This window comes from Coregonus clupeaformis, chromosome 24, assembly GCF_020615455.1.
Source record: "Coregonus clupeaformis isolate EN_2021a chromosome 24, ASM2061545v1, whole genome shotgun sequence".
Lineage (NCBI taxonomy): Eukaryota > Metazoa > Chordata > Actinopteri > Salmoniformes > Salmonidae > Coregonus > Coregonus clupeaformis.
This window is the reverse complement of record NC_059215.1, coordinates 16,992,942-17,016,416: the sequence shown is the minus strand read 5'-3', so window position 1 is coordinate 17,016,416 and position 23,475 is coordinate 16,992,942. Positions and strand designations below refer to the sequence as shown.

At 47.2% G+C, this 23,475-nt stretch overlaps 1 protein-coding gene across 1 annotated transcript in view; it reads left to right on the top strand.

Annotated features, from left to right (window-relative positions):
* The window catches only part of LOC121537893 (histone-lysine N-methyltransferase 2D), a 43,017-nt gene extending 20,177 nt beyond the window's left edge, over positions 1–22,840 (top strand). Inside the window, exons 28-50 of the mRNA XM_045206812.1 lie at positions 501–668; positions 903–1,033; positions 1,257–2,998; positions 3,140–3,345; positions 3,491–3,557; positions 3,739–3,971; positions 4,087–7,269; positions 8,757–8,900; positions 9,163–9,327; positions 10,368–10,515; positions 10,773–10,854; positions 12,876–13,051; positions 13,269–13,393; positions 13,651–13,783; positions 14,087–14,223; positions 14,596–15,067; positions 15,233–16,207; positions 16,463–16,599; positions 16,862–16,992; positions 19,998–20,283; positions 20,531–20,604; positions 20,674–20,782; positions 20,987–22,840. Of these exons, the coding sequence (XP_045062747.1) occupies positions 501–668; positions 903–1,033; positions 1,257–2,998; positions 3,140–3,345; positions 3,491–3,557; positions 3,739–3,971; positions 4,087–7,269; positions 8,757–8,900; positions 9,163–9,327; positions 10,368–10,515; positions 10,773–10,854; positions 12,876–13,051; positions 13,269–13,393; positions 13,651–13,783; positions 14,087–14,223; positions 14,596–15,067; positions 15,233–16,207; positions 16,463–16,599; positions 16,862–16,992; positions 19,998–20,283; positions 20,531–20,604; positions 20,674–20,782; positions 20,987–21,079 (9,117 nt within the window). The 3' untranslated portion in view covers positions 21,080–22,840. The remainder of the gene's footprint in view (positions 1–500; positions 669–902; positions 1,034–1,256; positions 2,999–3,139; positions 3,346–3,490; positions 3,558–3,738; positions 3,972–4,086; positions 7,270–8,756; positions 8,901–9,162; positions 9,328–10,367; positions 10,516–10,772; positions 10,855–12,875; positions 13,052–13,268; positions 13,394–13,650; positions 13,784–14,086; positions 14,224–14,595; positions 15,068–15,232; positions 16,208–16,462; positions 16,600–16,861; positions 16,993–19,997; positions 20,284–20,530; positions 20,605–20,673; positions 20,783–20,986) is intronic.
* Positions 22,841–23,475: the final 635 nt, after the last annotated feature.

Genomic DNA, 23,475 nt, shown 5'->3' with positions numbered 1-23,475 from the left:
CAGCCTTGTGTAGGTCTACAATCTTGTCCCTGACATCCTTGGAGAGCTCTTTGGTCTTGGCCATGGTGGAGAGTTTGGAATCTGATTGATTGATTGCTTCTGTGGACAGGTGTCTTTTATACAGGTAACAAGCTGAGATTAGGAGCACTCCCTTTAAGAGTGTGCTCCTAATCTCAGATCGTTACCTGTATAAAAGACACCTGGGAGCCAGAAATCTTTCTGATTGAGAGGGGGTCAAATACTTATTTCCCTCATTAAAATGCAAATCAATGTATAACATTTTTGATATGCGTTTTTCTTGATTTTTTTGTTTTTATTCTGTCTCTCACTGTTCAAATAAACCTACCATTAAAATTATAGACTGATAATTTCTTTGTCAGTGGGCAAACGTACAAAATCAGCAGGGGATCAAATACTTTCTTCCCTCACTGTAAAGATAAATATTTATAATTTTTCGTCCTGACGACCTCTGACCTGTGTTTCTTATTTTCCTCTGATAGCGACAGAAACTGAGGGAGTTTTTGATTCGGCAGCAGATGCAGCGAAACTCAATCCGGCAGGAGAAAGAGGCCGCCGCAACCAGCAGTGCCACCCCTGGCTGGCCTGGAGGAGACATGGCAGCCTATCAGCAAGACAAAGCCCACCGTGCTCCACCACCCTACCCACAGGTACACTATTATATGTCAACCAACATGTCTGAAATCAACTTGGGTCGTGTTCAAAAAATGTTTTGAATCTGAGTGAAACTGGGAGGTGTACTACCTGTCCAATAAGAACAGTTTTGTTACAGTTTGCCCTACTGAACCCTTCTCAGCGGTTCCTTAGTATTTTATTTTAATTGCTCCTGAGGGGATTGATAAAGTTTGAATTAAATTGTAGGTCCTTGTTGTTTGTCCCTATAGGACCGTGCCGCCACTGCTGCTGGTGCCCAGGCAGCATTGGCAGGGAAGATGCCCCTTACTGTGTGTCCCATGGATGGTGGCCGTCCGCCACCCCCAGGGACCCCTGCTATGATGGACCCCAACCAGCTCAGGTATGCACTCAAACCTCTGCTAAAAAAATAAAATAATAACCTCTCCTTTCACTTCCCTCCATCTTACTTCTCTTTATGTCTATTTCTTAAATGCACACATAGCTATACATTGAAATGAATGCCATCAGGAGTTGTTTTCAGCAAAGATAACCTTTGTGCACAACACTTTGTCTCATTAGCTTGCGGTACATGTTTTGCATTTGTCTGTATTTCTCTTTTGTAGACAACCAGGGCCCCCCAACCCCCAGGGCATGTATGGTCGTCCTCAGTTCCCTGGCCAGTGGCAGCAGGGCCCAGGTCCCCGTCGCTTCCCTCAGCCTGGCATGGAGGGTGTGGGCCCCAGGCAGCACCTCAACGCTCCCCTCAACATCCAACAGGCCATGCAGCAGGGTATGGCTAACCCCCGTGGCCTGGTGCCTGGCCCTGGAGGGGAACCCATGCAGTCCGGGATGGACCCCGGAGGACCCCCACCACAGTTCATTGAGCTGAGGCACAACTCCCAGAGGCTGCCCGTGGGGACCCAGATTCTCCAACGAGGGCCCCAGCAACGGCCGCGCCTCTACATCCCCCAGCAGCAGGAAATGGCCCCCGGCCAGTTTGTTCAGCATCCGATGCCTCAGGGTATGGACTCTCAGACAGAGGGGGTCAGAGACTCACAGCTGGGGCTACAGCGAGGTAGTATGGGTCTATTACTGCCCCAGCAGAGCACTGGCCCCTCACAGCAGCAACAACAACAACTCCATCTCCAATCCCAGACAGGTACTCCTCAGACCCCTAACACTCCCAGCTCTCACTCTGGGCAGCAGCACCAGCCTCCCCAGACCTCCACAGAGGCCCAGGCTGGAGCTCCAGATGACCCTAGTGTTGACGACCTGGAGGACCCGTTTGCCCCAAAAGGGCTAGGGGATGCCCCCGGAGATGGAGGAGTGGAAGATGAGGATGACCTGGCTCTGGATCTAGACCCTGATAAGGGTGATGACGACCTGGGTAACCTTGACAACCTGGAAACCACGGACCCGCACCTAGACGACTTACTCAACAGTGACGAGTTTGACCTGCTGGCTTATACGGACCCCGAGCTGGACCAAGGGGACCCCAAGGATGTTTTCTCGGACCAGTTGCGGTTGGTGGAAGCAGAGGGTGAAACTCCAGGTACCTCTGGGGCTCAGGACAGCAAAGTGGAACAGAAACCAAAAGTGGAGCAAAACCCAACCCCAAACACAGGGGGCGCCATTTCCTCCACAACTCTCCATCCCTCCTCCTCGGAGTCTACCGTCACCTCCAGGATAAAGCTGGAGCCAGGCCAAGTGGTGGTGAAGGATGAGATGGGAGATGCTGTCTCCATGCTCCTTCAAAGAAACAAACCCACCACCCAACCAGAGAACCAGGGTGCTTCACTGAACTCTGTGCGTTTAGGAGGGCTCCCATACCCTCTGCCGGGTCAGGCTGATTCCTTATCCTCCATGGGGGAGGACCCCCTGGGGCTGCCTGACGGAGGGGGACAGCATTCCCCTGCCGTGGATCTAGACAAAGTCGAGAGCTCCCTGGAAGCCAGTGAGCTTCCCTTGCTGATCCAGGACCTGCTGGAGCACGAGAAGAAGGAGCTCCAGAAACAGCAACAGCAGCAGCTCAGCTCCCTCCACCAGGGGGTGATGGGAGGGCACATGGGAGGCCACCCCAACCCCCAGGGGGGTCCTGGACATATCATGCTGCCCCAGCACCACCGCCCCCCACCCCAGGGCATGATGGGACAGCCAGGTATGGTGCCACGCCCTCCACACCTTTTGCAGCAGCAAAGGCTCATGGGACAACCTGGGATGACGCCGCAGCACATGGCTGCCATGGCTCAGCAACAAGGAATAATGAGGGTGGGGCAACCTGGAGGTATTCATCCAGGACTCAACCCTCAGCAGCAACAGATGGTCAAACAGTCAGCTCTGGCTAATAACTTCTTCCCTGATAAAGGTAAATAAATATAAATTCTCGAGATTGCTTGAATCATGACTCTTGCTTGAATCATTAATCTTTGTTTGAATCATTAATCTTTGTTTGAATCATGACGTTTTCCTTTCATATATTTGACCTGGTGTTTCTGCTTGCTCACAGATCTAGACAAGTTTGTGACGGACGACATCATGGATCCCATCGTCAAGGCGAAGATGGTGGCACTGAAGGGCATCAAGAGAGTGTTGGCACAGGACCCAATGGGGGTTCCCTCTGGCATCAACAGGCAACAGGTCTCTCTGTTGGCCCAGAGACTAGCTTCAGGAACAGGAGACCCACAGGGTCAACTCGTGTCTGGCCCATCTAAGGTACAGTGTCTCACTTGTCCAAACATAACCAGGACAATATGTGTTCATAATATTTATTTTGTAACACAGATCAATTGCTATGGGATCTTCAGAACACAATCACTCGATTCGTTTAGCTGATTTATGTATTTTGACAACTTTTTAGGAAGGGGAAAGCAGTGATCCAACACAATCAAGACCCAACCCTCCCCAGTTTGTACAAGGGATCATCAGTAAGTTCTACTAATTTCTCATCTTTATAATACTTAAATGTATTTCAGTTAGTTGATGTAGTCCAGTGTTTCCCAAACCTCTCCTTGAGTACCCCCAGCCATTGAACATATTTGATGTATTCCAGTACAAGCCAACCAGATTTGAATTGGTCAACTAATCACCCCCTGTTCTCACTACCAGACGATGCGGAACAACACCAGTATGAGGAGTGGCTCCTGCACACCCAGCAGCTGCTGCAGATGCAGCTCAAGTTCCTGGAGGAGCAGATCGGAGCTCAGCGCAAGTCCCGCAAGGCTCTGTGTGCCAAGCAGCGCACTGCCAAGAAGGCAGGCCGCGAGTTCGCCGAGGCTGACGCAGAGAAACTCAAACTGGTCACTGAGGAGCAGAGCAAGATCCAGAAACAGCTGGACCAGGTGGGGAAAATGCTCTGAAAATCCTTACCCTCTCCACACCCCCACCCACCCTCGTGTTTCCAGTCTTAAGATGGTACTAGGCACCTGTTAACCCATATCTCTTGTTGTGTTTCAGGTGCGAAAGCAGCAGAAGGAACACACCAACCTGATTGCAGAGTACAGGAGCAAGCAGCAGCAGCACCAGCAGTGCTCTGGTCTCCTGGCCCCAGGGCCCTCTACCCAGGTGCCCCACACACTCTCCAAGATGCCTGGGCAGATGATGGGCCAGCAAGGAGCTCCCGTGATGAGCCAACCTCCAGGAATCATGCCCCAGGGAATCATGCCCCAGGGAGGGATGCCCGTCCGAATGCCCCCTCAGGGGCAGCCGTTCCTGGGAGGAGGCCAGCCCCAGCACCTTGGAGCTCTGGGAGTCAGACCCCCTGGTCCTCCTGGTGGTCCTCCCGCAGCATTCTTCCCCCAGGGTCCAGGAGGAGTCCAAGGAGCAGACCCAAGACTTATCCAGGAGAGACAACACAGGATGCAGATGATCCAGAAACTACAACAGCAGCAGCAACAACAGGCGACGATGCAAGGCCAGCAGCCCATGCCACATCCAGGTGGCCAACCAGGTATGTTGCCACAACCACAGCCAGGCATCATGGGTAACCCTATGATGGGTCAACAACCAAACCTCCAACAGGGAATGATGCCCAACCAGGCCATGGTGCCCCAGGTTACAGTATCAGGCCAGGCTGTGGCCCAGCCACCGCAGACCCTGATGGGAGGGCAGCCTATGAACCAGCCTCTAGGCATGACTGGGGCCCAGCCAGGTATACAGCAGCAACAGAGGCCTCAGGTCATGATGGGCGAGCAGGGAGTAGGAGGACCCCCTCAGCACCATGGACTCAGAGGACCCGGCCAGGCCCAGCTCACACCTCAACAACAAATCCTGGCCCAGCGCATGTTGGCGCAGCAGCAGCAACTGAAGCTACAGCAGCAGCAATTGGCACAACAACAGCTCAGGCAACCAACACCACAGGGCTTCATCAGCCAACCCAACCAGTCTCAAGACTCCCAGGGAGGACTCTCTCAACCTGCCACCCCAGGTCAAATGGGGTCTTCTCCCGCTTCAGCAGGGGGGAGCACTCGGGTCACCCCTCAACCAGCTGAGGGGCTGCAGCATGGGGAGGGTGGCATCCTTAGCCCTATCTCTAGGACCCCTCCACAGCAGGGTGGACCTGGACCTTCAATCCCGGGCCAGATGACCCAACCAGGGGCTGCTGGAGAGCAACAGGCGGCAGTGGGACAACAGCAGAAGTACATGGCCCAGCAGCAGCAACAGCAACCGGCATCACAGCAACAACAACAACCTCCTCAAAATGCTCAAGCTGGACTTCAACAGCAAGCAGGTTACCAACAGGCTGGCATGCATCCCCAAGTACAACAGCAGCAACCACAGCAGCAACAGCAGCTTCAGCAACAACTCTCTCTACAGCGACAGAGCTCCCTCAATGCTGATGCCTCAAAGTCTGGTTTGGTCACCGTCAAGCAGGAAGGACAGCAGATGTGTTACATGGCCCAACATCAACAGCAGCAACGACTACAACAACAGAATCTTATGCAGCAAGCACAGGACCCCATTGGACAACAACCGCAACAACAACAACATGACGGTATGGGCCAGATGCAGAATGTGATAGGTCAACAGAACCACCCTGGTCAGCCTCAGCCTGTCGCTGGTATGCCAGGCCACCCTAGCCCCCAGCAACAGGCTCTCATGGCCCAGCAGGCCCAGCAGCAGAAGCAGCATGCCATGATGGGCATGCTGAGAGCCCAGCAGCAGGTCATGATGCCTGGCCAGAGGCCTGGAGTTCCACCTGGTCAGATATGCAACCCAGTCAACATCCAGGCTATCATAGCCCAGAACCCCCAGCTCCGACACCTCACCCCCAACCAGCAGATACAGCACATCCAGGCCATGATCCAACAGCGCCAGCTCCAACTGCAGCAACAACAACAGGGCCAGATGCTGAGGCTCCAGGTGGGTCAGGGACAGCCAGGGCAGATGAGACCCCAGGGGCCCCCAGGACCAGGGCAGCAGGTGGGACAGGTCCAGAGAATGCCTGGAGGTCTGGAGGCCCAGCAGCAGCAGATGCACTATGGAGGAGCTCTGGGGAAACCAGTGGGAGTGGGTTCCCCGCAACAACCAGGGATGATGGGCCCCGGCCAACCACTGGGCGTGGTGACCCCTCAGATGCAGCAGCAAGGGATCATGGGACCTGTAGTCCAACAGCAGCAGCCAGGAGCCTCGCCTCAGTATGCCTTGAGTGTCCAGCAGCAGCAGATGATGCAGCAACAACAGGCCCAACAACACCAGATGAGAGGCCAGGTGCCCATGGCTCGCTCCCCCATGGGGCAGGTACGTGCTGGGCCCCCCCAAGGCCACCACATCAGGCCCATGTCTCCCCGTCAGCCCCTGGCCAACTCCCCAGGAGACCCCCAACGCCACGCCATGGCACAGGCGATGGGGATGCGTCAACCCAACCCAAACCAAGTCATGCAACAACAACAGCTCCACATGACTCAAAAACACTTCCAGGGCTCTCCCTCCCACCCAGGCTCCCCTGCAGGATCCTCAGTCCAGAAACAGGAAGCAGGCATGAGCCCAGCTACCCCAGGCACGCCACACTCCACCCACATTGCCTCTCCGTCTGTAATCGACGTGGCAGCTGGGAAAGGTAGTCCTTACAGTCAGATCAAGCCCTCTCCTCTCAGGTCACCTGGAGCAACGAACAGTCCCCTGGACTACCCTGGGCTTAAGGCCGAAAGTGGCGACACAACCCAGAGCCAAGTCCCCCCGAATGGGCTTTCGCCTCAGAAGGGTGAGAGTGGACCGCAGGTCCAACAGCATCCACAACAGGGCTTAGTGAACCAGGGTGGTCCTCAACCTCCACCAGGCTCCAGAGAGGGAACTCTGTATAAGATGACCCTACAGAACATCAAACAGGAGCCCAGAGAGTTGACCTGTGACAGGGAAGGAGGTGGTGGTCCTCACTCTGGGGCCATCAAGAGGGAGGTGACTGGGGAGCCGGTTGGAGGGTTTGGTAACAGTGGTCCTGGACCAGGAGGGGACCCTGGAGCCCACGTCCCCAGGACTGAGACAGGACAACAGCTACTGCAGAAGCTCCTGAGGGCCAAAAATCTGCAGCTGGCAGCTCAGAGGCCCTCTGAAGGCATCCACAACGAGATCAATGGACACATCAACAGCAAGCTGGCCATGCTAGAGCAGAAACTACAGGGGACTCCACGCAATATGGAGGTGAGTTGGATATATCCTGTCCGTTATAGATTTTTTTTTTCTTCTCCATGTTGCAAGCTAGTAGGTGCTAGTCATAGAAATAGACTTAAGCCCTATTCGGACAGGATTCGTTTTACAGGGGGAGGTCGGGTAATGTAATTACATGCACAAAAGACCACATCTATAATTTTTGTCCCGTCAGAATATGCCATGTCAGTAATTTTTACTTGACATTGACGTTATTATTCCAGCCCCAAAAACCTATTTATTTTGTCAAACTCCAAGGTCCTCTGGTACTACTAATCCCGTACCTGTGTTTTGAGGGATATTAGAGTTGAACAGGTGTTGCACACAGTTTGGGTAAGAACATGGGAAAAGATTGATGCTTAAATCAAACTGCTGTGGATGCCTACAGATGTACTTGTCTTGTAAAAGTTGAAGCGGATGATATTGTGCCAATGAATTGATAAATTGCCAAATACGTTAGTTAATTAAATGTCTGCATACAGTTCATGTTTTTTATTGAGATTGTTTTTTATTTATTTTATATATTTATTTCACCTTTATTTAACCAGGTAAGCCAGTTGAGAACAAGTTCTCATTTACAACTGCGACCTGGCCAAGATAAAGCAAAGCAGTGCGATTAAAAACAACAACACAGAGTTACATATGGGGTAAAAAATACATAAAGTCAAAAAATACAACAGAAAATATATATATACAGTATGTAGCAAGTATAATATAATATAATATGCCATTTAGCAGACGCTTTTATCCAAAGCGACTTACAGTCGTGCGTGCATACATTTTTGTGTATGGGTGGTCCCGGGGATCGAACCCACTACCTTGGCGTTACAAGCGCCGTGCTCTACCAGCTGAGCTACAGGGATCCACACAAGTTATGGAGGTAAGGCAATAAATAGGCTATAGTGCAAAATAATTACAATTAGTATTAACACTGGAATGCTAGATGTGCAAGAGATTATGTGCAAATAGAGATACTGGGGTGCAAAAGAGCAAAATAAATAACAATATAGGGATGAGGTAGTTGGGTGGGCTAATTTCAGATGGACTGTGTACAGTGATCGGTAAGGTGCTCTGACAACTGATGCTTAAAGTTAGTGAGGGAGATAAGTGTCTCCAGCTTCAGAGATTTTTGCAATCCGTTCGTTTTGACTTTCTTTGAACTGAAAGCCAATATTAGGCTATCCCTAGACAAGTTGAAATATCTTCACGTCTAGAACAGCCTCCAGGCTTCCATCATAACGGTACATTTTGAATGAGAAAAAATTTAAAAATGACGGGGCAGTTTGGTAAAACTAATCCTGTCCGAATAGTCAACTGGAAAAACAGACATGCTGGGGTATTCATTACATAAGACGTTCTATAGTAATAAGAGTCCTGTGCAAATAGGGCCTTAGAATGTTTTAGAAATTGTATTTCTTTATGGTACTAGTCCACTCAAATGGGATTCCTTGCTTCATTGCTTTTGTTTGTCCTCATCACAGGATCTGCAGTCCATCACAAAGAGGGCTCCTGTTGCTAAGGCAAAGCGCTCCAACAAGACTGGAGAACGAGCGCCCCAGTCCCGTAAGAAGAAGAAAGAGGAGGTTGGGAAGAGCACTGAAGCCCTGATGAAACATCTGAAACAGGTAAGACCTTTTCTCACTGAAACGTAGTGTAACACTTGAATTTAATGAAAGGTTGGAATGAACCATTGATTTTAGTGTATGCTGTATTCTTTTTAAAAATATTATTGTGTTATGAAAAGCGCTCTATAAAAAATAACTTTATTCAAACAGTGCATGTTTTGTAGGATGCCACTTTTGACAGTAATACTTAATGTGGCTTTCCCCATGCTTGTTTTGTTGTTGTGAAAATAAAAGTTACAATTTTGTCATTCTTTCCTTCCAGGGCCTTTCTCTCCTTCCCCTGATGGAGCCCTCCATCACTGCCAGTCTGGACCTGTTCGCCCCCTTCGGCAGTAGCCCAGCCAACGGCAAGGCCCTGCTCAAGGGCTCCTTTGGAAATGCGTTACTAGGCAACATCCCAGACTACTACTCTCAGCTGCTCACCAAGGTATGAGCAGCAAGCTGATGTGTCCAGCATGGACTTACAGTTGTGGTCCAGATTTCCAGCTGCATATTGCTCTTGATGCAGGAGTAACAGTGTGTATACTGAACGAAAATATAAACGCAACAATTTCAACGATTTTACTGAGTTACAGTTCATGTAAGGAAATCCGTCAATTTAAATAAATTCACTAGACCCTAATCTATGGATTTCACATGACTGGGCAGGGGCACAGCCATGGGTGGGCCTGGGAGGGCATAGGCCCACCCACTTGGGAGCCAGGCCCAACCACTGGGGAGCTAGGCCCAGCCAATCAGAATGTTTTTTTCCACACAAAAGGGCTTTATTACAGACAAATACTCCTCCGTTTCATCAGCTGTCCGGGTGGCTGGTCTCAGACGATCCCGCAGGTGAAGAAGCCAGAAGTGGAGGTCCTGGGCTGGCGTGGTTACACTTGATCTGCGGTTGTGAGCCTGTTGGACGTACTGCCAAATTCTCTAAAATGATATTGGAGGTGGCTTATGGTAGAGAAATGAACATTCAATTCTCTGGCAACAGCTCTGGTGGACATTCCTGAAGTCAACATGCCAATTTCACGCCCCCTCAAAACTTGAGACATCTGTGGTATTGTGTTGTGTGACAAAACTGCACATTTTAGAGTGGCCTTTTATTGTCCGCAGCACAAGATGCACCTGTGTAATGATCATGCTGTTTAATCAACTTCTTGATATTTCACACCTGTCAGGTGGATGGATTATCTTGACAAAGGAGAAATGCTCACTAATGGGAATGTAAACAAATTTGTGTACCAAATTTCAGAGAAATACACTTTTTGTGCGAATGGAACATTTCTGGGATCTTTTATTTCAGCTCATAAAACATGGGACCAACACTTCACATGTTGCGTTTTATATTTTTGTTCAGTATATATTCGCTCGCCCAGCACCTAAGTTTAACAAGATGTGCATATGACAACAAGCACTTTTATTGCTCTCAATGATCCCACTGTCCACTGTGTAACCTTTGCTAACCGTATATTCTAACAGAGTAACCTCAGTAATCCACCGACACCCCCATCCTCCCTGCCCCCCACACCACCCCCCGCGATGCAGCACAAATTGCTCAACGGGACTACAGCTGTGGAGGAGCTGACTGAGGGACAGAAGGAGACCGAGACCACAGAGGACTCTATGGGTAAGACAAGGCTTTTATTGTTTTTTTTTTTCTTTCAAATAAAGACACACTTAGTCTCACTTCTGAACGTCTGTAGGGTTTTATACAGCCGCCGCAAAATTCAGGTAGTGAATTGTGTAATCTAAAACCCTCAGCAATTTCATGGTCCTTCGAGCCGGATAGGAACAATGTAAGGATTTTGTAGAGTGCAATCCGACTTGATGAGCAGCTGAACAGTATGTTAGTGGATTGTCTCTCTCTCTATAATTTGTCTGCAGATTCTGTGACTGAGGAGGTGAAGAGTGTGGATATTTTAGCAGCGCTCCCCACCCCACCTCACAACCAGAACGAGGACATCAGGTATGATATGGAGCCTGTCTGAATCCTGTGTCGCTGCGTAACATGCACTGTATCAGTGACGGCTGTGTTAGTGATTTAAAGCGTTTTGGAGGAGGATGGGTGAAAAATAAATTTGAGAAAAATAACTTTTTAAATAGCCTAAGCCAATGGGATGACATGCTTTTATTGGGATGACATTATTGTTATTTTTTAACTTTTCCTCAATATTTTGAGGGGGACCATCCTCCTCTACTTCTCTGGCATGTACAGTTGAAGTCGGAAGTTTACATACACTTAGGTTGGAGTCATTAACTTGTTTTTCAACCACGCCACACATTTCTTGTTAACAAACTATAGTTTTGGCAAGTCGGTTAGGACATCTACTTTGTGCATGACACAAGTAATTTTTCCAAAAATTGTTTACAGACAGATTATTTCACTTATAATTCACTGTATCACAATTCCAGTGGGTCAGAAGTTTACATACACTAAGTTGACTGTGCCTTTAAACAGCTTGGAAAATTCCAGAAAATGATGTCATTGCTTTAGAAGCTTCTGATAGGCTAATTGACATCATTTGAGTCAATTGGAGGTGTACCTGTGGATGTATTTCAAGGCCTACCTTCAAACTCAGTGCCTCTTTGCTTGACATCATGGGAAAATCTAAAGAAATCAGCCAAGATCTCAGAAAAATAATTGTAGACCTTCACAAGTCTGGTTCATCCTTGGGAGCAATTTCCAAACGCCTGAAGGTAACATGTTCATCTGTACAAACAATAGTACGCAAGTATAAACACCATGGGACCACGCAGCCGTCATACCGCTCAGGAAGGAGACGTGTTCTGTCTCCTAGAGATGAACGTACTTTGGTGCGGAAAGTGCAAATCAATCCCAGAACAACAGCAAAGGACCTTGTGAAGATGCTGGAGGAAATGGGTACAAAAGTATCTATATCCACAGTAAAACGAGTCCTATATCGACATAACCTGAAAGGCCGCTCAGCAAGGAAGAAGCCACTGCTCCAAAACCGCCGTAAAAAAGCCAGACTATGGTTTGCAACTGCACATGGGGACAAAGATCGTACTTTTTGGAGAAATGTCCTCTGGTCTGATGAAACAAAAATAGAACTGTTTGGCCATAATGACCATCGTTATGTTTGGAGGAAAAAGGGGGATCCTTGCAAGCCGAAGAACACCATCCCAACCGTGAAGCACAGGTGTGGCAGCATCATGCTGTGGGGGTGCTTTGCTGCAGGAGGGACTGGTACACTTCACAAAATAGATGGCATCATGAGGAAGGAAAAGTATGTGGATATATTGAAGCAACATCTCAAGACATCAGTCAGGAAGTTAAAGCTTGGTCGCAAATGGACAATGACCCCAAGCATACTTCCAAAGTTGTGGCAAAATGGCTTAAGGACAACAAAGTCAAGGTATTGGACTGGCCATCACAAAGCCCTGACCTCAATCCTATAGAAAATGTGTGGGCAGAACTGAAAAAGCGTGTGCGAGCAAGGAGGCCTACAAACCTGACTCAGTTACACCAGCTTTGTCAGGAGGAATGGGCCAAATTTCACCCAACTTATTGTGGAAGGCTACCTGACACGTTTGACCCAAGTTAAACAATTTAAAGGCAATGCTACCAAATACTAATTGAGTGTATGTAAACTTCTGACCCACTGGGAATGTGATGAAAGAAATAAAAGCTGAAATAAATAATTATCTCTACTATTATTCTGACATTTCACATTCTTAAAATAAAGTGGTGATCCTAACTGACCTAAGACTGGGAATTTTTACGAGGATTAAATGTCAGGAATTGTGTAAAACTGAGTTTAAATATATTTGGCTAAGGTGTATGTAAACTTCCGACTTCAGCTGTATATTACCTCCCATCCTATATCCAGTGTGGCCTTTAGACTGACCTACTGTATTTTACTCTCAATGCATTTTACTCTCAATGCTGAAGAAGTACTCCAATAATAATGAGTAGTTATTTAGTATGAAGTTAATCTCAGACATGACTTTACCTGTATCTTTCAGGATGGAAAGTGATGAGGACAGCGATGCTCCAGATAGTATTGTCCCAGCGTCCTCTCCTGAGTGTGACTTAGGTGACGAGGTGCTACGCTTCCCTCGCCTCAGAGAACCCAAAGAGGAGGAGATGGAGAGAACCATCTCCCCTACCATACCACTCATCCCCCGCACTGCTGTCCCAGGTAGGACCACTATACGGGCAGAAAAAGTATACTTGTTGAAAATGCACTTGTTGTAAGTGGTTCTTGAGCATCTAAGAGCATTGCTCAATGACTAAAATACTTTAACATGTGTATATAAAAACAAAACAAATTTGGACTATCACTTCTGAAATAATAACTTAATTATGAATTCCCTCCTCTTGCCAGTCCACATCACCTTTTTTCTGTCCTTGTCCAGTGTTTCCAGAGAACAAGCCGTTTCAAGCAGTGGATGGCAAGGCGGTGTCTACAACCAACCCCTGGGACAAAGCCAAGAGCAACGAGGTGGCTGTGACCTTCACACTGTCCTCCGCTGCAGCCAAGGTACTGAGTGAACCCCCTTCCAACCCTACACCCCTTTCTGACCCACTCTCATTTTCACTCCAACCCCTCTCCTAGATTGGTCCCAGATCAGTTTGTGCTGTCTTGCCAACTCCTATGGTAATTGTCGCGTCATGTTTGGCAATATGGCTCAAACAGATGTGGGACCAGGCTATCTCCTATCTGAACTGAACCATGAACTGTCTGTCATGGAAAAACAACCAAGATCTTGATTGATTGGTTGACGTATATTTCTCCAGAATCTGAACCATGTGATGGTGGTGGTGGCTCAGCTCCTCCACATGCGGATGCCTGGTTCCTATGAGGTAGCTTTCTCTCCCAGCCCAGGCAGGGCAGGAGCTTCAGGACCAGGGAAAGAACCCGTACAATCAGGTACTGGACCTCCAGCTGACTTCTGTTATATTTATCTTCACAGTTAAAAAGTCCCAAATGGAATGTAGGTACAATGTAGTTACCTACTAAATACTGATCTAACCAGAAAGCTAAGGTTTAGCGAGGAGGATAAGCTGATCCTAGATCTGTGCCTAAGTTTTAAAGTTTCTCCAGGTTGAATTGACCCCGTCTTACTTTTGAGAAAATGGTTAGCTAGATAAATGTATTGGAGAAACAGAACATAAAATGGTCAGATACATTTATTGATGAAACCGATCATCTAACAGTGAAGTCTCCCCTCAGGTGCCCTGTGTGTGAAGACAGGTGAGCTAGACGGTAGTTCACCCAGCCAGAATGCAGAGTGGCTGAGACAGTTTGATGTTTCTCTGCCAGGCTGCACTCTGAAGAAACAGGTGGACATCCTCTCACTCATCAAACAGGTACGTCCGACTGCATTCTATCTATTTCAGGGATGTGATATTTCCTGATTAATCAGAAATGCCTACTTTTTTTACATTTATCCTCCAATATAATAGAAACAGAGCTTGATCTTGATCACATCCCTGTACAGTCTCCCTATGATATAACCTTGTATATTTATGATGTAGCTATATTTATCATTATATTTTAGCTGGAATTTGTTAATAGTATGCTCATATAAATCTGTGATTGTCTATGCTTAATATCTGGAACAACATAAAAAAAACATCTGGAAATAGCTATATAAATCCAATCGATTACTATTAGTCATGGCTTTCTTTTTGTCAGTGACCTGGAGATGATCCCTACAAACAATTTCATTTCTCACTCAGGAGTTGCCGGAACAGGAGGACAACCCGGTTCAGCACTGTTATACAACTAACGTGTCTGACCTGGATGTACACCACCTTCCCATCATCCCTGTTGAAGACTCCCCGCCCTCCTCTCCCTCTCCTCCACCTCCTGCCCCTGCTCTTACTAGTGAGCCTGAGACTGAGCCTCCAACCCAGCCAGCCTCCCCCTCCACCACCCAGCCAGCCTCCCCCTCCACCACCCAGCCAGCCTCCCCCTCCACCACCCAGCCAGCCTCCCCCTCCACCACCCAGCCAGCCTCCCCCTCCACCACCCAGCCAGCCTCCCCTCCACCACCCAGCCAGCCTCCCCCTCCACCACCCAGCCAGCCTCCCCTCCACCACCCAGCCAGCTTCCCCCTCCACCACCCAGCCAGCCTCCCCCTCCACCACCCAGCCAGCCTCCTACTCCACCACACAGCCAGCCTCTCCCTCTCAAGCTCCCTCCAGCCCTGTTCAGACCACCATTGAGGTCAAAACGGAGCCTGCCACCACCACTGTTCAGATCAAAATGGAGGCCGAGGCTGAGGAGACCATCCTTCCCACTCCTGACGCTGGCGCTGAGACTAAGGCTGCTGCTGCTGCTGAGAAGGACTATGATGCCAAGCCTGCTGACCAGCCAGCCCCCAGCCCCAGGACACCCCCAACTCCCCCACCCCCAGCCTGGAGGTGATCTCCCCCAAGGTGAAGCACCGCAGCAGGCCCCTCTCCCCCGACCCTGAGGAGATTGTAGTCCGGCCCAAGGTGAAGAAGTGGAAGGGCCTCCGCTGGAAGCGTCTCCAGATCGTCATCACCATCCGTAAAGGAGGCTCCAAGAAGGAGAGCAGCCGCGGGGTCTCAGAGCTCATGGAGCGTCTCCGCATCACCTTAAGACCTGACAAGCTGCCTCGGGACAAACGCAAGTGCTGCTTCTGCCACGAGGAGGGCGACGGCGCCACGGACGGCCCCGCCAGGCTCCTCAACATCGACGTGGACCTGTGGGTTCATCTCAACTGCGCCCTGTGGAGCACGGAGGTGTACGAGACGCAGGGAGGCGCTCTGATGAACGTAGAAATGGCATTGAGGCGTGGGCTCCGCACCCGCTGTGCCTACTGCCAGAAGACTGGCGCTACCAACAGCTGCAACCGCCTGCGCTGCCCCAACGTCTACCACTTCGCGTGCGGCATCCGGGCCCGCTGCATGTTCTTCAGGGACAAGACCATGCTGTGCACCCAACACAAACTAAAAGGACCCAGCGAGGAGGAGCTGACGGGCTTCACCGTGTTCCGGCGCGTCTACATCGAGAGAGATGAGGTCAAGCAGATCGCCAGTATCTTACAACGCGGCGACCGTATACACCTGTTCCGCGTAGGCGGGCTCATCTTCCACGCCGTAGGTCAGCTGCTGCCATCTCAGATGCAAGCCTTCCACTCCCCGACCGCCATCTTCCCCGTGGGCTACGAGGCTACCAGGATCTACTGGAGCACGCGGGTGCCTAACCGCCGGTGTCGGTATCGTTGTCGTATCAGTGAGACGGAGGGAAGGCCGCTGTTCGAGGTTCGGGTGCTGGAGCATGGACAGGAGGACCTGCACTACCGCGACACCAGCCCAGAAGGTATGTTCTCAAATTCTGTCCCCACACCCTCCTCTGGCTGCCCCTATGTGTTGAAACGTCCAATCACAGAACTGACCACAGTTGGGGTTAATATGTCAAAATTGCCGTTAATCCAGAATTGAATTGCAATTTCTTTGAAATTGCACCATTGCAATCCCAGCCATGTCTGTAATTTAAATGGAATTGACTTCATCTCTGCAATTTTACTAATCTGGTCTGTAACCATGTCGTGTGTTTTCTCTCCTTTCTCTCTAGGTATCTGGGACAGAGTGGTTCAGTCTGTAGCTAAGCTGAGAGAAGAGGCTGCCATGCTGAAGCTGTTCACTGATCACGTGAAGGGAGAGGAGATGTACGGCCTCACTGTCCACGCCGTGCTGCGCATCACTGAGTCGGTAAGAAGTCCTTTGGGAAAGCAGCATCGGCATCGCCATTTTGTTTTTCCCCTCTGCTCTCATTGCTTCCATAATATCAAGGTCTGTGTCTCCAAAGACAGTCTATTATCCATACAGAGCCCTACTGTGAGTCCTTTTGACCAGAGTCACTATGGCTCTGGTTAAAAGCGGTGCACTGTAGAGGGAATAGGGTGTCATCTGAGAGAGAGATCATGTTATTTCATCGTTAACTTCACTAACATCCTGTGTGTTACGTTATCAGTTGCCTGGAGTGGAGAACTGCCAGAACTATGTGTTCCGCTACGGTCGCCACCCTCTGATGGAGCTGCCCCTCATGATCAACCCCACCGGCTGCGCCCGCTCCGAACCCAAGATCCTCACACACTGCAAGAGGTAAGAATGCAGTATAGTCCTCCACAGATGATGTTATTTAACTGTAGAGATCAACTGCAGGTGAGACTGCAATATAGTCTTCCAAATAGATTTATTGTCATAGTAGTTATAGAACATGGTAATAGTTTTGTATTATAAACTGGGTTGTTCGAGCCCTGAATGCTGATTTGGCCGAAAGCTGTGGTATATCAGACCACGGGTATAACAAAACATTTATTTTTACTGCTCTAATTACGTTGGTAACCAGTTTATAATAGCAATAAGGCTCCTCCGGGGTTTGTGATATATGGTCAATATACCACAGCTAAGGGCTGTATCCAGGGACTCCATGTTGCGTTGTGTGTAAGAGCAGCCCTTAGCCGTGGTATGTTGGCCATATACCACACCCCCTCTGGCCTAATTGCTTAAGTATTCTAGCATAGATCATCTAGATGTAGATATTACAGATGTGCGGGTTGACTCATGACCCGCAGTCCGGTTATATCCGCGGGGGCGGGCGGGTGGGTTTAGGATCATTAAATATTGTGTGGATGAAGGGCGGGTGGGTTGGCAGGCGGGTTGAATAAAGGGGAAAACAATACCTTAACAAATCCATAGGCCTAAATGTAGCATTGTTGTGCAATTTATATCTATAGGCTACATTGAGGTTTTTCTTTCATTATTTAAGGCTATCTGGCATTAGTGCTTAAGCCTATGGCCTAACTGTATGCGCACCAAATGGCCTACAGGTCAATCGCCAAATGCTTTTGGAAAAGGGCAGAAAAAGTTAACCCCCTAATAAATCTAATTATCATAATAAAAAATCCCCATACAAATATGTTAGATGAAACTAGAGATATCTGTTTTTTTGCGTTGGATGCGTCTCAATCCACCGAATCCGCCTATGTCGCTCTTCCGCATCTGCGGTGAAAGGTGACAGAGCTAGAGCGGTGTTTGTCAGACCATGAGACATCCCAAAAATCGTTGGAAAGATGAGACTCTCACGAACCCGATGGTGTTGCTCTACGGCCCCCACAAGCGTCTTGGGACTCATCTGAAGTCGGTACAACCGATCTGCCAACTTCTGTCTGTAGCATCCGAACAGTTTGGGCTACACACTAACAGTTTGGGCTACACACTAATGCAAAGGTGAGACTCTCACGAACACGTTGGTTGTTTTTGATCCACAGGCCTCACAAGACTCGTCTGAATGTCCCCCCGGTACCAGTTGAAAAATGAATAGAAGTATATATGGAGACTGTTTACTGCCAAAGATAAGGGGTTAAATACATGTAAAAAACAAACTTCCTTTAAAATTATTTTTGGGAGACTTTCTTTTCCATGTAGTGAATCTGTTATTCAATGCGTTTTGTATGGGCTAAGAGCAGTAAGGCCCTAAATAATATTTCATATATATTTTTTTATACTTAAAAGGGGTCTTAAAATTCAAAATGAAATAGCTAAATGATCTTTGGTATGAACTTCTTAAAACAATTCCATATAGCTTAGTAGACCCCCTTTTTTTAAATTAATTTTTTGGGGTCCCTACATTTCTTTGCTCCGCGAAAGAAGCAGCGATGACAAAGAACTTTACCGATGTCAACTAGATTGAAGCTTTCATTCTATTGATTTTCTGACATTATTCTGGAGAGCAAGAGCTTATTTCGTCTTCTAGGGCAACAAATAGGCCAATGACAGAAGAGAATCGACATGTAGCCTATTTAATTATAGACAAGTTTACTAACAAATAGCCTATCAAAATGTTGGAAATTATAAGCAGAAACCTATCTAAATCAGACCAAAAAAAAATAATCCTTCCGCCGTCTCTGACTGTAGCCTTCAGCGCATTTTCTATATTAGCAGGTTAGGGTCGGGTGCGGGCCTCAGATTTTCACTTTATTACAAATAGCCGGGCGGTTGCGGGTGGGTTATTAGCAATTGCGGGTGTGGGTGAACAAACAGCTGACCTGCGCACCACTAATAGATATACTGTGTAGAGAATCTAGATATACTCTTTCCATGACAGACTGACCAGGTGAAAGATATGATCCCTTATTGATGTCACCTGTTAAATCCACTTCAATCAGTGTAGATGAAGGGGAGGAGACAGGTTAAAGATGGATTTTTAAGCCTTGAGACAAATGAGACATGGATTGGGTATGTGCCATTGTGAGGGTGAATGGGCAAGACAAGATATTTAAGTGCCTTTGAACGGGTTATGGTAGTAGATGCCAGGTGCACTGGTTTGAGTGTGCCAAGAACTGCAACGCACACTCAAGACATCCCTTGTGTATCAAGAATAGTCCACCACCCAAAGGATATCCAGCCAACTTGACAACTGTGGGAAGCATTGGAGTCAACATGGGCCAGCATCCCTGTGGAATGCTTTCGACACCTTGTAGTTCATGCACCAACGAATTGAGGCTGTTTTGAGGGCAAAAGGGAGTGCAGCTCAATATTAGGAAGGTGTTCCTAATGTTTTGTCCACTCAGTGTAGATATGCAGAGCAGAGGTGTCACTCATTCCATGGAGGGCCTAGTGTCTGCTGGTTTTTGGTTTTTCCTTTCAATTAAGACCTAGACAACCAGGTGAGGGGAGTTCCTTACTAATCAGTGACCTTAATTCATCAATCAAGTCCAGGGAGGAGGGAAAACCCGCAGACACTCTGCCTTCCGTGGAATGAGTTTGACACGTGTAGTGCAGAGAATCCAGATGTAGAGAAATGAGTTGTGTGGTCTGTTAGTAGTTGATTATATTGTTGTTAGTTCAGGCCACATTCTGATTGGTCAAAACGTGTGTTCCAGACATGTATTATCCACTATATGCAATAATGAGGGAGCTCTCCCTCACAGTCGAGACAGAAATATCCTCCATTTTTTTATTTGTATTGTGTTTCATCAAATGTTGTCATATTGAGTAGTGAAACTAGTAGCTTCTTAGTAGTAAACTAAAAAGTCTAAACTGAATGATTTACATGATGACTGTGCAGACTGACTCTGATCTAGTTCTGTGTCTCTCTCTCTTAGGCCTCACACCCTGAACAGTACGTCCATGTCCAAGGCCTACCAGAGCACCTTCACCGGCGAGATCAACACCCCCTACAGCAAGCAGTTTGTCCACTCCAAGTCCTCCCAGTACCGCCGTCTGAAGACAGAGTGGAAGAACAACGTCTACCTGGCCCGGTCCCAAATCCAGGGCCTGGGGCTGTACGCTGCCAAGGACCTGGACAAACACACCATGGTCATCGAGTATATAGGAACCATCATCCGCAACGAGGTGGCCAACCGCCGCGAGAAGATCTATGAGGAACAGGTGGGTGGCTCTTGAATAGTCTAGTAGTAGCAGTCAATAGTCTTTGTTTTCTTAGTTTATTTGGATCCCCAATAGCTGTTACAGTTACAACACTGGTCCCCACAAGAAGAGTAGCTGTGATCAATTGTTTATTGATTTTACACAACTTAACAAGAGGCTGAAAAGACAAAGGTTGTAATATATTTGTCCATAATGTATCAGTGGATTGGAACATTTATGACCTCTCTTCCTTCTTGTTTTCTTCTAGAACCGTGGGATCTACATGTTCCGCACCAACAACGAGCATGTGATCGATGCCACTCTGACCGGCGGCCCTGCTCGGTAAGTGTTGGTCTATTTTCTCTTTCATATTATGTTTGTCCCTGTCTCACCCTCTGTTTTCCTCTTCAGCTATGTCAACCACTCCTGTGCGCCCAACTGTGTTGCCGAGGTGGTGACATTTGACAAAGAGGATAAGATCATCATCATCTCCAGTCGCAGGATCCCCAAGGGAGAAGAGGTAAGACAGAGAGCCCTGGTCACAATGCACATGTACATTTGATAGTTTATATACATACCGCATTATGTAAAGTCCTTTACATTTTAAACTGGTTCTTTGGGGGTCTTGGTTGTGTTACGGTAAAGCATGTTTGGACAACTAAACCAGGCTTTATAAACACGTTACAGCATAGTGTTGTTACTTACCCTCTGTTTCTTCTCCTAGCTGACGTACGACTATCAGTTTGACTTTGAGGACGATCAGCACAAGATCCCTTGCCACTGCGGAGCCTGGAATTGCCGAAAGTGGATGAACTAAACTAACTGGGAGAAATGGAGAGATATAAAGATGGATGGAACACTACTGCTGCGCCAAGGCCTTTAGAATCTTTAGAACTACTTCTACTACCCAGTTCATAAGCTGTTCCTAAACTGATTGTAAGCTGTTCATAAGCTGACGAACGAGGAGGGAAACAGACCTCCAAAACAATAAAAGACTAAGATGTTTGCATTCACACCTGTAGCCAAAGGTTTGAAGAGCATTATGGAATAAAAGCAAACAAACCACCTCTATTGACATCCAGCCGAATGGTGGGACAATCTTTTTGTGGATGAACTGTGTCCTCTGCCATAAGCAACTCTTTCCTCTATCTACCTACCACTCCCCCTTCAATAACTGGCTGGAATACAATCCTCTCTACATCTACCAAATGTTCTGATTCTATCTATGTTATATCAATACTCTCTTAGGGCAGACCTCACCTCACCTAGAGCTTTGAAGAAAGAAGCCATTTTAAGTACTATGAAATAACTAATGCATTTTTTTAAAAGGCGGACCTATCCTCCTTCTCCTGCACTCCCCCCTTCCTAACCCCCAAGGAAAATACACTTTCCCATCGTCATTGGTGAAGATTGACTTCCCAACGTGGATATTATTGGCTAGCTAGACAATCCTGAAGACAGTGGCTCTGAGTCTGTAGAGAAGAACTATGTATCTTTGAGAGGCAGAAGAAAAAATGTAAGATAATATAAAGTTGACCTGTGGCTCCAGAGGCACCAGACAGAAAGACAGGTGTTTTATTATTGTCCCAACTGACTAAAGGAGTTTAAAGGTGGGTTAGTTGGACCCCAGTCTACCTCATTGATCTAGTGGGAAGTGACTGCTTACTTTGTATAAAAACTGTTAACTGCTACTGTGGAGGGGGGAGAGAATGTTGTTTTCATTAGGCTAATAGTATAGCCTTCTCAGACAAGCAGGGAAACTTAAACTAACACAGGTTTGCTCTTATCTATTCTATGCTGATGATGATTTTACAATAATGAGCCAACAATATTATTATTATTATTCATTAATGATGTATAGAGACAGAAGGAATTATATGACCGTTTATTGGTTAAGACATCGCATTAAGATCAATCACAAGCTTAACAGGTGTCGTTAAATGACTCCTGATCATCCTTGATTTTATGTAGCTATTTGTTTTGTTTTGCCATTCTCTGCATGTGGGAATTGACACAATAACAGCCACCCTTATGTTGCTGAAGACTGAGGGGGAGAGATTGGTGTGAATGATTGTTGCTTACACAGCTTCAGTATCACAAGCAGGAACAAGTCTTTCGCAAGACGATCAAGTCCAACTAACTAATGAGTGAAGGAAATGTAATGTACGCTTGCTGCTTCATACCTTCAGGTCACACGTTAAGCAGAAAGCTTGCTAGGAATGATGCAAGACTAGACTACTATCCCATTTGTTTTTCACCTTTTAGTCCTTCAAATTCCATCTGCATTTTGATATTTTCTTTTCTCGAATGACGTCACCCATGAATCTAGTCTCTTCCTCTCTTTATCATGTAGTGGACAGTCGTAAACGTTACTGTAGTGAGTCTTTCTCTGCCTGACCACACCACAGCTAGGTGTATTTTTAAAGATCCCTTTATTGTGGTTTTCTAGTGGTAGTACCGTCTTCTATACTGGAGGCTTGAAGCAATGGCAGGCGAAGACTTGTAAAAAATAAATAAAGGGCATTTCTTTTTTTATGAAAGTAAATTAATAACAAAGTAAATCTTTAAAGTGTGTGTGTGGGGGCGGTTCTGAAGTCTCCATGACGTCTCCCTTCTACTTTTACTCTACCATGACCTCGCGTAAGAAAAATGCAAAAGTGTACAAACTGTATATATACACTATAGGGGGCAACAAACTATCAACCCATTTTTAATCTAAAATCTAAAATTGTAGAGAAATAAAGTTGATTTAAATCTACCACTGGATATCATTTTATCAGAAAGATTAAGCTGTATATATATATATATATATATATATATGTAAAATGGCGAACTACATAATATCTATGTATATGAACCAGTGTTTTTGCATTTACCTGTTTTTCTATTAGCGTTTTTTGCTATAAGATTTCAAAGACAGTTTCTTAAAATAGGTATGCGAACACGGCTGGTCTTCAATGACTTGGATGAGAAGCCACGGGTGAAAATGTTTGGAGAAAGTTGATCCATTATGGAAAGTTGTCATGATTATTACATGAGAAATCACTTACTGCGTAAAAGGAGTACAACGGTGCATAGCATGTGTATTTATGTAACATTTGTTCATTTAGTTTTTATTTATGCTACTGCGTGTCGTTTTACCAAAACCTATCTATACCTTCGTCACCATTGGATTCTAAGTACGAGTCAGTAAATGGAAAATCTTAAACTTCT